Raw genomic sequence first — 13536 nt, forward strand, 5'->3', positions numbered from 1 at the left:
ATTAACAAGGACTTGTGAACTGTAAAAATCACACCTCCAGGAATTAAACCTTACCAAAACCTGAACTTTTGTTGTAGGGGATGTTCAATATGAAGCATTAAAGCTTCAGTAATTCTCTGAGGGCTTACACTTACTCCACAGAGGAAGGCACTGAAACAAAGGTGACACCTTCCAGTATGATGATCAGCCACATGAAAGCCCATCAATCACTCATCACAACACGAGTTTACAGAGCAGACCAAACACCAAGGAGAATGTGTCCTCAACTGAATCAGAATGCAGCTGTTAGAACTGAGTATCATTCTTTCTAGTGTGATTTTTAATAAGATACACTAGCAACTGTTGTTTTGTCTTTGCAGATTTTGAATATTTCAGAGGCTGTAGGCTTGTCATTTAGATCAAAACATCACTTAAGAAAATGCAACAGACTTCAAGCAAACATAAATATACTGAACTTCTATTCCTCATAATGCATATGCATTGATTTCATGAGGCATGTTTTCAAAGAGTATTCATTTTAGGAAATCATTGTGCCTAAAAATAATTACTACATACTAATTTAACGTGTAATAGCTTTGCCTCCTGTCTCCAAATAGGCATTATACAAATATAAAATAATTCATTCCCGTCCCTTGTTTTGCTTGGTAACCCAAGACAATCACAAAAGAAAAAAGGGAGGAAGAGTACAGTAACAGTAGGAACAGTGTACATTGTCATCCATGAGTTATCTGGTTTGGTGACATACCTAAGTTATTGTTTCCAGTTAAACCTAAAGAATTTTTGGTCTAAAAATTAGTAATTGCATTCAAACTTCCATGAAAATTGTCCTCAGGCCAACTACACAATGTTATATCCCTAAACAGTCAAAAGACCCTAAGAAGTCACATATGAAATACAAAGTTTTGCAAGAATACTCTTTTTAAGGCAAGCCAGTAAAAGAAGATATACCAGTATTACCTATATTACATAAATGAGCATTTTTGCTTTCTCTTTGTTACTGAAAATTATTTACTTCTCAAGTATGTATCAAGAATGTGAAGCAACCTGGCTGTATTGCCATCAGAGGTTTTCCAGATCTTGAACTGCAAAACATAATGCACACACAAATATGGTTTAAACTTATTTAAATGAGTGCAGCAAAACTGTAACTTAAGGGGAAGTTAATGAGAAGCAGCTTCAGCTGAATTTCCCTTGGATTTTACACCCATGTGGTTTGCAGGCAAAGAGCTCTCTGATATGGAAAGATCAGCTGAAGAAGAAGGATGAGTTCCTGCTTCAGGATGCCTGAGTCACTGAAATAGGCTAAAACACTATTAAAAAATCTTCAAAGTCTTTCAAAGAGTTCTGACAGGCTTGAAAGGGAAACAGAGAACTTTAAAGTGTTTCTTTAAACTCTTTTTGTTTTACAGAATAAATGAGTGTCTGGATTTAATTTTAAAAACACAGTTGCTTTTAACTTTCAAAATAAAATACACAATTTGCATATCTTGATTAGCAAAAGTTTTCATAAAATGTCAGATTCCCTAAACCACCTTTGATTTTTAGGCATAATGTATTCTCAACTCGGAAAGCATCTTTCAAGTCAAAATATTCAAAAGGTAATATGAACATAAAAAGCAGAACAAAATAAAAGTGACCTACCCACACCAAAAAAAAATCCCAGAAACAACCTGGATATACTGAATCAATTTTGACCATTTTGAATTAAATAGCTCTGCATCTAATACACCATTTATTCCACAATTATAATATTCAGTTCTATGAGCAATTACAGACAACTTTAACATGGACACAAAGTCACCAACTTTTATATTGGTCAGAAGACAATTACATCATTAAGTGCTGTTCCTTTCATTAAAACTAATTTTGTTTATGATGAGGGTTAGAAAATTTTCAACATTTCCTTTTCTCTGTTGAGAGGCCACACTACAATAAAGTATCCTTTACTTAATAACAGTTTTGGAAGCTGAAGCTAATATACTGATCCTTCAGGATTGTTGTTTGGTAGCCACCAAGACTGTTTAATCAAAACATCAGTTAATTCCACCGAACTGGAACACCATGCTCTGTGTTACTGTTCTAGCCTGTGTTATTGAAAGGTACTTAAGTTTCAAAGATGTTTCTAAACTACAAATGTAAACGTTGCTTTACTCTGTAAGTAAATATCATCTCATGCATACTGTTACTGAAATAATGGTTCATTTCAAATGATATACCACAAATAAAGCACTTCTTTTAAATTCTTTTACTTCCTGCTTAACAAGTATTTCAACTCCTGAGAAAAATAGTAAGGCTTTGTAAGACTAGGTCAGTTACCTCTCATTCTTGAATTTCACAGTTGGATAAAAGTCAATAAATAAAAAACTGTTTTAAAGAAAAAATAATTAATTCCTGTTATTAAAAAAATATCTTTTTTTTGTTTGTTTCACAGTGAACACAATGTTTAATGAAAAAATGTTAACAGTACCAAAAGCTTCTATTTCCATATATCCTCAGAGTAATAAAGCAGCAACAAGGGTTATCACCATCCAACCCCACATTCACACACTTTCCCCTTCCCTCCAATGTGCTTTGGATTAGCCTAAAGGAAGCACCTCTAATCATATCCAGCCAAACTGATCTTAATACTCACAAAGCCTTTGCAGCAAGTAGGAAATGAAGCTGAAGACAATGAACCCATTCACATACACAGGACCAGGAACACAAGCAAACACTCCATGACTGACTGAAGTTCCAAAAAGGAATGAAACCCCCTTTGTAATACTGCCTAATAAAACCACATAGAAGATGTTGCATTTCTTTGTTGGTCACAAATTAAATATAATCTCTTCTTTCCCAAACCTCACATATAATCAGCGTTAGCACAATATTTCCATTAAACAGTCTTATTTCAACAAGCCCCTCTTCCCAACATTTTCAGCCTCTGCCCTGCTAGGGAAAAATGAAAACATTTCCTATGATGATGTAGAGGGAAATAATCACATGATGTTTCTGATTTTCCTTCTCTCTCACACTGTGACCACCTACACTTTCATATTCTGATCTGCCACCCTCTTTTTACTGCCTGTACATACTAACAACCACAGTAACTTTATTCCTATGGAAGGTGTCTATGGATGCCTTTACTTCCATGGAAAACTCAACACAACCAAGCAGTAAGCTTGGTTAGGATTTTTGGGTTGTGTCAACTGCTGACTGAAATTAAGGCCAATCTTTTATCCCCAGTTTGCTCATCAGCTGTTGATCACCTGACGGAAGTTATGTCACCATGTGTCACAAACAGACTGAATTTTAATACAGATTTGAAATTGCTTACCTATCTTAGCTCTGAAACATACTGAAAACTGGCACATTTCTTATGAAACAGTTAAGTAGCTTCACCAGAAGAAGCTCCTGTTAAAAACACACACAGACATACAAACTCTCACCTTCCCCAGGACTGACTGCAGATGGGAGACTGGTCCAGTCTAGGGTCCAGCTGGGGGATGGATGAGGAGCAAACTTTGCTTCAATTCCATTTTCCTACATGAAAGAAGGAAAAAATAAGTTAAGACCCTTCACCCACTTAAGATGGTATCAAAATTCTCATTAACTTTAATGGCATCAGATCAAACTGCAGCACTGTCAGTTTAAATGAAACTGAACAGGCAGATGACTCTACATTACACAAAATTCAAATTATGTATTTCCCTCATTCTCATAAAAAGCCCTCCTAAGTTTTTTTTAGGAAATGCTGTCAGCTTCTATGCAAAAAATATTGAATTATGGAACATGATGGACAGCTTTCTTTAACAAAACTCATTAGGGTTCCCAGACGTTCACAGCTTTAATCAAACAGCAAAACAAAACCAAAAAAACCCCAAACCAATTGAAAAGGTTGGGTAATGAAGCCAAACATAAAAGCAACAGGGTTTTTTCCATTCTTTATATAAATAATTTTAAAAGAGAAATACAATATTGCAATTCAAACAAAATGTTACTTTGATTATTCAGAATTATTTATAGGGCTCCAGCAGTCCTATCATTGCCCAATTCCTGAATGAATCAAATATCAGAAGAGAAGAAAAAAGCTGAATCACTTCTAAGTCAATGAGGATCAGATTTAAGACAAACAAAGGGCATTAAACTGTTCAAGGCTGTCTAAATCAGCTTGTACAACTTTGATAAATTCTTCCTAATCCAAATCAAGCCAATATGCCTATAAAAATAACTCATTAAAAAGTTTAAATTACCATTAACTTAGTCATGGTTGGCCTTGGACCACCTATAAAATGACTGTCTTCATGATCCTCTTCTAACTCATCAGGAACTGAAGCAGAGTCCTGTAGCTGTTCCTTGGGAGGAGACACCAACTCTGGAAGCTGGAGCAGCTCCATTTTGCATTTGTCAGCAGCTTTCTTTACCCCAGGTACTTCTTGAACTCTTCGATACCAACTGGATATCAGTGGCAAGTTTACCAGATTTTTGCCTTGCTTCTTGCTGGAAACCTAAAATAATAAAATTAGAAGGTTAGTGGCTGCTGTAAATTTCTTACTACAGGCCACCAAAAGGCACAAACTACAGGAGGAAACTCAGCTCCACGCTGAGCACAAGCACTCACAGCATGATGGCAATCAGCTGGTTCAGAGCTCCACGTGGAACTGCCAGTTGGCCATTTAGACTTCATCTGCAATTCCCATTTGCTTAATAGGATGAAAAGGTTTACATGACCAACTTCAATCATAATTTCAGTCAGTAACAGGAAAACTCCATAAAAATAATACTCTTAAATATATGCTACAGGAAAGATTAGTTTTGGTTGGTCATTAGACAAAAACCCCAATTTGCAGTAATTTGCAATGAATACTGAACTCTAAGCATGACATTATGGTACCTGAATGGTTTTTCACACAAGTACTCCCTTAAAAGCTCATCCACCAACAGCTGTTTTGCTAGGAACTGCAAGTCTGAAATACCTTAGACTACGTGGTAACAGGCAGCCATTACCCCTGGTCTTTATTCAAGTCTTTGCACTATGTCTATGGCTTTTTTTTTTAAATTAGTACTGACTTTTTTTAATCATTAATTACTTTTTAGAATCTTATGTTCATATTTTTATACAATAACAGTAACTAGTATATTTATTTTCTGAATTAGAGTATGTGATTATGAATTAATGTGGCATCCAATAGAAACAAGCATTTTAAGTGTAAAAAACGAAATAAAAACATTTTGTGAGTAAGAATATCTTCCAAATATTTTTTAAAAATATACCCAAATCACTTTTTCAGATGAAATCCAACTACTTTTAAAAAGGATGCACTTGATGAAATGAAATAACTTTTGTTTAGATTCCCAAATGTTCTAGAACAACAGAGATCATCCTCTTGCAGGAGAGGTTGTGAAGTCTCCTTAGAGGCACTCAGAATATAACTGGACATGATCCTGGGCAACTGGCTGACCCTGCTCTGAGCAGGGTGCTTAGACAAGATGAGCTCCAGATGTGACTTCCAATCTCAATTATTCCAACTTCAACTACTCTGTGATGCTGTGCCTGCTTTAAACAGAAAATTAAAAATCACAATTACAGGGACAGGCAGAAAAGGCCATGCAAACCCAACATTCTTCCCCGGAGCTGTGCGAAGAGCGGAAATAGAAATTGGCAAAGAACACCTGAAATTACACAAAATTTCCAAGAGCTCTCCTGCGTGCTGTGTTTATAATATGCTTAGGGTAATCACAAGTAATTAGCAATAGCTAAAGGACAAAAAGGATGAACTGTGTAACTTTAGTATCTAATTTAATAACCTAATAGGAACATGGGCAAAACCACATTAATTCAGTTAAGGAAGAAGTCTTTTGGAAAGCAATTCTAAGAGGCACTGTTACACTTGTTATCAAGTGTTCTAAATTGTATTTTAAAAAGTGAATAGTGTTTTTTCCCAGATGAGGACCTCAGCTTTTGTTATACCTCTATTAATTTTCAACAGTTACAACTAATAGAAGGCACAACAAAGGTAACCTCAGAATGATAACAGCATTGAAATGAGGTAATGAAAAACAACCCTTCAGCTTCATTATCTTACTTTTGGTAATTATAATTACAATCAGCTAGTCAGGTCTCCTCATATTTATAGGATGATATTTTCCAGACACATACTCATTTGAGACTTCATTATTATTCACACCCTTAATTCAAAGTAGAACTGCAACTACAGTGATTTTTTTTAAACACAATCCAGGAAGCCCAGTTATACAAGTGACAAATAATACTTGAATACAGAATTGAACTCTGGGACTTCCATCAACAAGTGTAGTTTCAACTCACGGCCTGCAAGATGCAAGTCTTTCAATTTTGATGACAACTGCAGGCATCAAGGTATAATTGCTCAGAAAACATTCACCAGAGAACAGAAATAAACAAACATTATCCCAGAGCTCTGGTTAATCAGGTAAAAATGAAACTGAAAGCCAGGTTTTCAGGGCAATCCTTGGTGTGAGTTAACACAAGTGTACTGTAAAATACCTAGGTCATGAGCTGCAGAACACCAGGGCTCAAGGGCAACATATAAAAAGTCAATAAATACAAAATTCTTGGCTGCTCACAGTACATCCACAGAATGATCCCAACTACATCACTGAAATCAATTATGCATTGGATGCAAAAATCTTCTCATGCCTAGCACCACTAAATCAACTATTACTGTAAAAAGTTATGCTCTTATTTAAAAAGGTCTTGGAAAAACAAAGGCTGAAATACATTAAAGTTTTTTAAATAGTAAGAAAGCATTTTGTTTTAATACTTTTGTTTAGTATCATCCATAGAAGTTGCTGTTCACCTCCAGTTATGTGACTTGCAAAACAAACAAAGCAGATGTGAATTAAGAAGCATTTCTGTAAAATAAGTCATCCTCTCAATTCAAAGGCAGCATATTGCTATCATCATACAGAAATCTACTGAGGATGATGATAATGGTTAAAGAAGTTATAAAGTGGACATTTGTCACATTCTTAATATTTGATAGTCATTATCTTTATTTTGAGACTGTTATCCTCAATCTGACTAACAGCATCCTCTCCAGGAATTCCATTTGTTTTCAAACACCATAAGGGAAATTTGGCAAACCAACTTGCAAAATCAAAATGCAAATGTTCCTGGAATAGACACCAGCTTAGCTATAAATCTCACAGAGTAACTGCAGGAATAGAACTGTAGGAGGCAAACTCACTGTATCATTTCACTGTGATGGGAAATAAAGACATAGTTGTAATTTCCTTAAATCTCTCCTATGCATCTATCCCCATAAAAGTAAGTACACAGACTGTGCTGAGCAAGACCCTTGCACAGTCTTACCACAGAAGTTTTCCCCACTGTAGAACTAGTTTTTAAGTTGAGTTCAAGTCAACTGTACTAGTATTTTTTAATTATTATTTTCTGGGCAAATTGGTGCCAAAATATTTCAGTATAATATTTTAATAGTTAACAGAGTTTACTAACCATTGATATGCTTTATATCTAGAAGTAACTTTAGTGACCTCACCAATCCCCGTTTTTTGTGTTTGTACAAAGACAAGACAAATCTTTGATTTTGGGTTAAGGTCACTTTGGAAACGCCACGGTATGTTCAAATTAACATATTAACACATTTTAGATTCTTAAAAAACAAACATGTACACTAATTGATACTTGCAGAATTTGTCAGCTTACCAAGAACTGATGGATGCATGGCAAAAGCACTAGATCTGCCACAGTAAAATAAAGCCCTTCTGCAAAAACGTGGTCCAAGAGCGGGAGGTCAGAGGTTTTTGTTCTCCTGATGTGAGGGGCCTCCCTGTTGATTCCATCTGGTGCTTCCTGGGCAAGTAGTTTGGAGAAAGCTACACTCAGTTCCAAACTTGAGGGTGGATGTTCATGGACTTCTCCTGGTCTTAATCCCTCTGTTGCTTCTTCACCAAGCACAGGCACTGCAGCCTTGGCACCTGCCTTCTGTTGTTGAAGTTTCTGCCTTCGAATTTTGTCATCATTATGTACTCGGACAGGTTCTCCAAGCTTCCTTTCCAACAGTAAAATGTCAGGAGGAATAGCCTGGCAGTGCTCAGGAGAGGCTGTCAAAAATCGTTCAACAGCCAGAGGTATGCTGATCTCACAGAGCCTGGTCCACTGGCTAACCTGTCAAATAAACTTATGTAATTAATGTCTCCACAGAAACAAAATCCAGGGTAACTTTCAGTTGCTTTGGTTACTCAATCACTTCAAGCAAAAGAATTCCAGCTCTAAATACATTCTTTGTTCATCTCAGAAACTCAGATATTTCTCTACTGTTATTACAACAGCAGAATTAGGAAGCTAAATCTTATATATAACAGAACGGTTATCCAGTACAGCATATTTTTATTTCCTTGTTATTGACATAAAATTAGGGTGGCTGTGTAACTCATAAGAAACAAAGCTGTGAACTGAGTTGAAGGGATGGTGATCAATGGCAACCATGGAAACAGCAATCATGCCAGGGTGGAGCTCTGCCTCCTGAGAGGTGCGAGGAAGGCAAGTCTAGATGGATGAGCTGCCAGATGAGCAAACTGCTGCGTGATAAAGGGAATGACATCTCAACTCAGGTAGTGCTGGTTAACAGGTCACACTCTACCTGAAGGCCAGTTAGGAATGGAAATCTTTAAGGGTCTATGCTGAGGCCCATCCCATTTCATCTTTACCTGGAGCGGGGAGATGGATTACACTCCCATCAAGGATGACAGGGAATTGAGAAGAGCAGACAACAAATTCCCAACAAACTCCAAGGTAGAGCTGCTGCTCACATGAGCCTGCACAGACTAGAGAATGAGCTGAGAGGAACTGATGTGAAACTCAGAATATTCCATACCTAGGAGGGACTTATCCCCTGGAATGGTACAGATTAGGGACTGAACACCTGGCCAGTTAGCCTCTGCTGAAAAGACATTGGACAACCTGGTGAGGACAAGCTAAACAAAAGCCACCTTGACAGAAAAGGCTAGCAATATATCGTGCTCTTGAAATCAAAATCAGTAAGAAATTAGGTATTTTTTAGTTTACTTCAAACTTTGTAACTCATTTATACTGCTAGACATGAAACAAAGATCTGACCTACTTTTTAACATTAGGTTCTTTTTGTGCTGCTAAAAAGTAGTATCTTCAAAAATAATTATTTTTCATCTTTGTGCCAAAATACAGGTACTTCTCCACAGAAGAAACAGCATTTTCTAAGCAAATTAAGTTTTTTACTAAAAGAACTTACTTGACATGAATATTAAGAGTCTACTTCAGAGCATTTAATGCTTATTAAAAAAACAATCAATGTATCTAAGAGAGAGACACACTCACTTCAGCACAGGCTTTTAAGCAGGTCTTCTTAAAGCCCAAGAGTTCCAAAACCTCCTTTTTAGATGGATCTGCCTCGAATGTTTTCTGTATTATGTGTCTTAAGACCACAGAAAGCCCAGCTCGGCAGAATTTGTCATCTTTCACGACAACAGCAGGTAAAGTGCAGCTCTGCACAACCACTGGAAGCTGACACCTGGAGATTAAGTGGACCTCAAGGTCGCCAGCGAGGTTTTTTGTCACACACTGATCATCCACATCTTCGCCAGTTGGCACTAAAAAAACTTTAAATAATTTGCAGTCACAGTAGGATAGCAAAAACAGAGAGATAGATGTATGAAGAGGAAAGATACTATCTCTGTACTGATGAGAAAAAGCCAAATATAAATGTTCTTCAGCAACATTATCTTTCATCTTCTTCCTGAGATGAAGTTCCTGAAATAGAAATCAGAGTATGACATCCATAAAAGAATACAGAATAAAAAAAAAAAATTAAAAAAATTAAAATCACTGGTTCTTCCACTATCTGCTACAACTGATTTTAACATAAGACACTACTAAAGACATCCTGCCTGAATAATTGGCAGGCTCCTTTCTGAGAGAAAAGAATGATTTCACATCTACATCTACACTGTCCTTTCACATACAAGATCATGGATAGGAAAATGATCTCTGTAAATTTTTTTTTCAATTTTAGCATATTTCTGACATCAACTAAGACCTAAAGTAAATGTTTCATTTTCAATTTTTAAGTGTGTAAACATTTTAGAGCAAGGCTTTGTTTTTTTTACACTAAAATGTCCCACAATATTAAACATGCATTATTAAAAAAACAAGTTCCTGAGCACATATCTAAAACAGTCAGTTCCCTAACACAAAGATCTGTCTTTTTGTAATTGCTAAAAGACATTTATAGCAGGTCTTTAGGCCATGGGAAATAATATTGGTTTCTGTATTAAAAATTAATCTAGAGTTGGGTGAGATAATAACTGAAGGACTCATAAGCAAATAAACATTCATGTTGTGATACTACATGAACACCTCAAACACACAACTACTTTAAAGCAGTCCAATTCAACAGTAGCAGAGCTCAAATTAGCATCTTCTCAGTGTATTAAAAACTCACATTAATTTTCCTTACAGTCCTTACAGAAAGCTACATTTTTCCTACTACAATATTCCACAGGAGTTTAACATAAGACACTGATGCAGTAATTTTTCTGCTCCGTCACTCAGCAGCATTGCCCATTGCCTGAGAGATGAGAGGTGGCACTGAAAAGCCTCAGACACTAGATGGCCCTCTTACCACAGGCGACACAGGGCACAGCTGGAGCACGGTGAGGAACAGAAATTTAACTCTTGCTGAGAAAGGCCAGAATAGGGTTTTATAGACATATATATATATATAAAGCATGAGTGACACTGGAACTGCATCAGTCTTTCACACAACTGTCTAGATTAATAAGGTCTTTGCATAATTACAATTGCTTGCATTTTCCCAAATGCAAGTATTTTAAAATAAAGCTTTAATTTGATACATCTTGATTATTCAATTTCTTTTTTTACATATAGACATATACATCACACTTATTGTATTACCTACCACAAGACCAAAACAAATTGCCCAAAAAGAGGGAATGGAAGAATAAAATCAAGTCCACCTGACATTAAGAATACTAATGTCTGTTACAGTGACACATTTTTAAACCATTAAATGACAAGAGCAGTGGCTCTGCTACGAGTACTGCTGCTTCTCTTTTATTAATACACTGCCACACAAAGAACAGGACAGCACACAATGCCATACCTACTTCACCACAAGATATTTTACTTGGGCAAATCTTGACAGCATGGAAGTTGAGGTAGACTCTATATCCTAAGTGCACCTCTGTGGTAGAAATCATCCAGTGAAGACACTGCCACAGAGGTAAATCAAGAACAGTTACTGCTACCATAGTCACATCCATAGCTTCTAGCATTTAAACTCCTATTCTCAACTACAGTACCTCTTTCAATACTAAAAAGCACCCTTATATGCATTTGGGTTCATATTTATGCTCTTCATGTAAGCTCAAAGAGCTCACAAGTTCATCTTTTGCTGGGCATGCAAACCACTCACATTCACCTCATCACTGAATTTTTTCTTCTAGTTGATGTTCCTGGACTCAATCAGCTATTTTGGTCATTTTCATGCTACGCAAAACTGCTAAATATTCTGGTAAACTCTGGCAAAGTTTCTATTTCCAAAGTATATTATCCTGTAGTTTCCATCTACTAATCACCCAATCTTACAATTTATTTTTAAAAACTGCTTACAAGTAATTTTAACAAACTGGGCTTCCATAATGACTGTAAATTGACACACAGGTCATTAGAATACCAACACATTCAATCTGGATTTATTTGACTTGTTAGTTATTGCAAAAATTTCTATGTCCCTCCACCTCACCAGTAACTGAACATCTCACAGACTTTCCTCTCAGAGAGCCTTGCAAGGTGGACATTTCCTGTGTCCCTGTTACACATCTGAAAAAGCAAAAGCACAAAGAGAATTTATAGCTCAGTGTCACACTGGAAGTCTGTCCTACAGCAAGCCAAACATTTGGACATTTTTCTTTAAGGGCTTCATTGTTTGGTTAGCGGTGAGATTTTGGGGGTTTTTTAAGGTCAGTCCATGACAATGAAAATTACAGTCAGGCTAAGTTTATTCTCAAATCTCCCACAGAAGAGAAACTAAAATAATCTGCCCAGGAGTTCTGTCTATAAGTGACTTTACCTCATTGTTTCCTGTGAGAAGAAAGGCCTTCTTGAATCATCACTTCAACTGTGCTGTACACCCTTACACTGCCACACCCAACCCCTCTCCCATATTTTACTTGTGAGAATTCCTCCCAACATTTTGTCTCCAAGCACTGACACTATAAAGTTGCTTCCTATATTTTTTATTTCCAATACTGGTGCTCTTCCTCACTGATGGAGCTCTGCAGAGTCTATATTCCTTGTGGATTTATGCACAGATTTTCAATTCAAAGATTTAACAATCTGGTTACCCATTCTCACTTAAGTATTTTCACAAAACTACTACCTAGCCATTAAATGTGTTTATTAATCCTTGGAAGCTTACTGAGACAAAAGCAGACACAGACATACACAATCAAATGAAATGTGCAATACAGAACTAACCAAACCTAGTAAGACATTGCACTATTTGCTCACTGTATTTTTCCCAGCACATTTTTCTCTAATTAGACCATAAATTCTGTGGGAAGAGATGGATTTTTATTCTACTGTATTTACAGTAACCACTGTTTGAAAGAGGGAAAATGAAAAGCAGTGACCAATACAGGATTTGCACCGTAACTTAAAAGACAAAGATAAATCATGTTGCCTACCTTTGGTGTAAAAGACACCTACTTAAAAATTATAAATATTATGCCAGTGTAACTTTCACTAGCTGTGCTGTTTTTTACCATTTTCTCTTCCCTGTTCAACATGCACTAAACAATAGCCAAATTAGTTTCACTCAGCTGCCCTGTTAACAACGCAATAAAGAAAAACTGCTTTCAAAACAAGTGCTTCCCATAAAAAATTAAAGACAAATAAATAACTACATAAACATACTCTTCCTGTTAGTCCCTGAAACGGACCCTATTCATTTGCTGATTACTACACAATAAAAGGGATCTTTTGTTAAGCAGGCACGTCAGCATGTGAGAAATGTTTAACACAACGCCACTTAAAAAGGCGGCAAACATTAAACTTAGTGCCAAGCACCACCTGTGCCTCAAGGCACACAGAACCGCAGGCTCTCAAGTTATCTCTATCCAAGACGATCCATTTACTGGATGGATCAGGGCCACCCTGCACAGAAGCGGGAAGCACAGAAAAGCTCCGGACCCGAGCTTCAGGCGGCTCTGCGAATGAAGCCAAAGTTGTGGACGGCTCAGGAGAGCCAGACACGAGCGGGCCACGAGGGGCAGAGCCGGGGCACGGGGCAGCGCCACACGCCCGAGCTCGGCAGAGAGCGACACCACCGAACCGGCACTCCCCCGCAGCCCCGCTCCCTAAAGCCTCTGCTCCCGGCTGCTCCCGGTGCCCAGGCAGCGCTGCCAAACCAGCCCCAGCACTTTACCACCTGCCCTTTATCCTGCCCGCCCTCCCGCTCCCGTTCCTTACCCCGGCCCGGCGCTTCCGCCCCGGCC

At 37.3% G+C, this 13536-nt stretch overlaps 1 protein-coding gene across 6 annotated transcripts in view; it reads right to left on the reverse strand.

The window, feature by feature from the left end:
* Positions 1 to 13512, reverse strand: part of GSTCD (glutathione S-transferase C-terminal domain containing) — a 45858-nt gene extending 32346 nt beyond the window's left edge. For 2 of the 6 annotated variants that reach the window (XM_039703789.1, XM_039703784.1), the window contains exons 1-7: positions 12111 to 13512; positions 11784 to 11860; positions 11146 to 11250; positions 9338 to 9769; positions 7688 to 8149; positions 4233 to 4487; positions 3429 to 3522 (exon numbers count right to left, since the gene is read on the reverse strand). In XM_039703789.1, coding sequence (XP_039559723.1) covers positions 3429 to 3522; positions 4233 to 4487; positions 7688 to 8149; positions 9338 to 9769; positions 11146 to 11238 — 1336 coding nt within the window. In that variant the 5' untranslated portion in view covers positions 11239 to 11250; positions 11784 to 11860; positions 12111 to 13512. Of the gene's footprint in view, positions 1 to 3428; positions 3523 to 4232; positions 4488 to 7687; positions 8150 to 9337; positions 9770 to 11141; positions 11251 to 11783; positions 12087 to 12110 lie in introns of those variants that run through there. The other 4 variants (XM_039703786.1, XM_039703787.1, XM_039703785.1 and 1 more) reach the window with 4 other exon arrangements.
* Between the last annotated feature and the right edge of the window lie 24 nt (positions 13513 to 13536).

Source organism: Passer montanus, unplaced genomic scaffold (assembly GCF_014805655.1).
Source record: "Passer montanus isolate IOZ18808 unplaced genomic scaffold, ASM1480565v1 scaffold169, whole genome shotgun sequence".
NCBI classification, from domain to species: domain Eukaryota; kingdom Metazoa; phylum Chordata; class Aves; order Passeriformes; family Passeridae; genus Passer; species Passer montanus.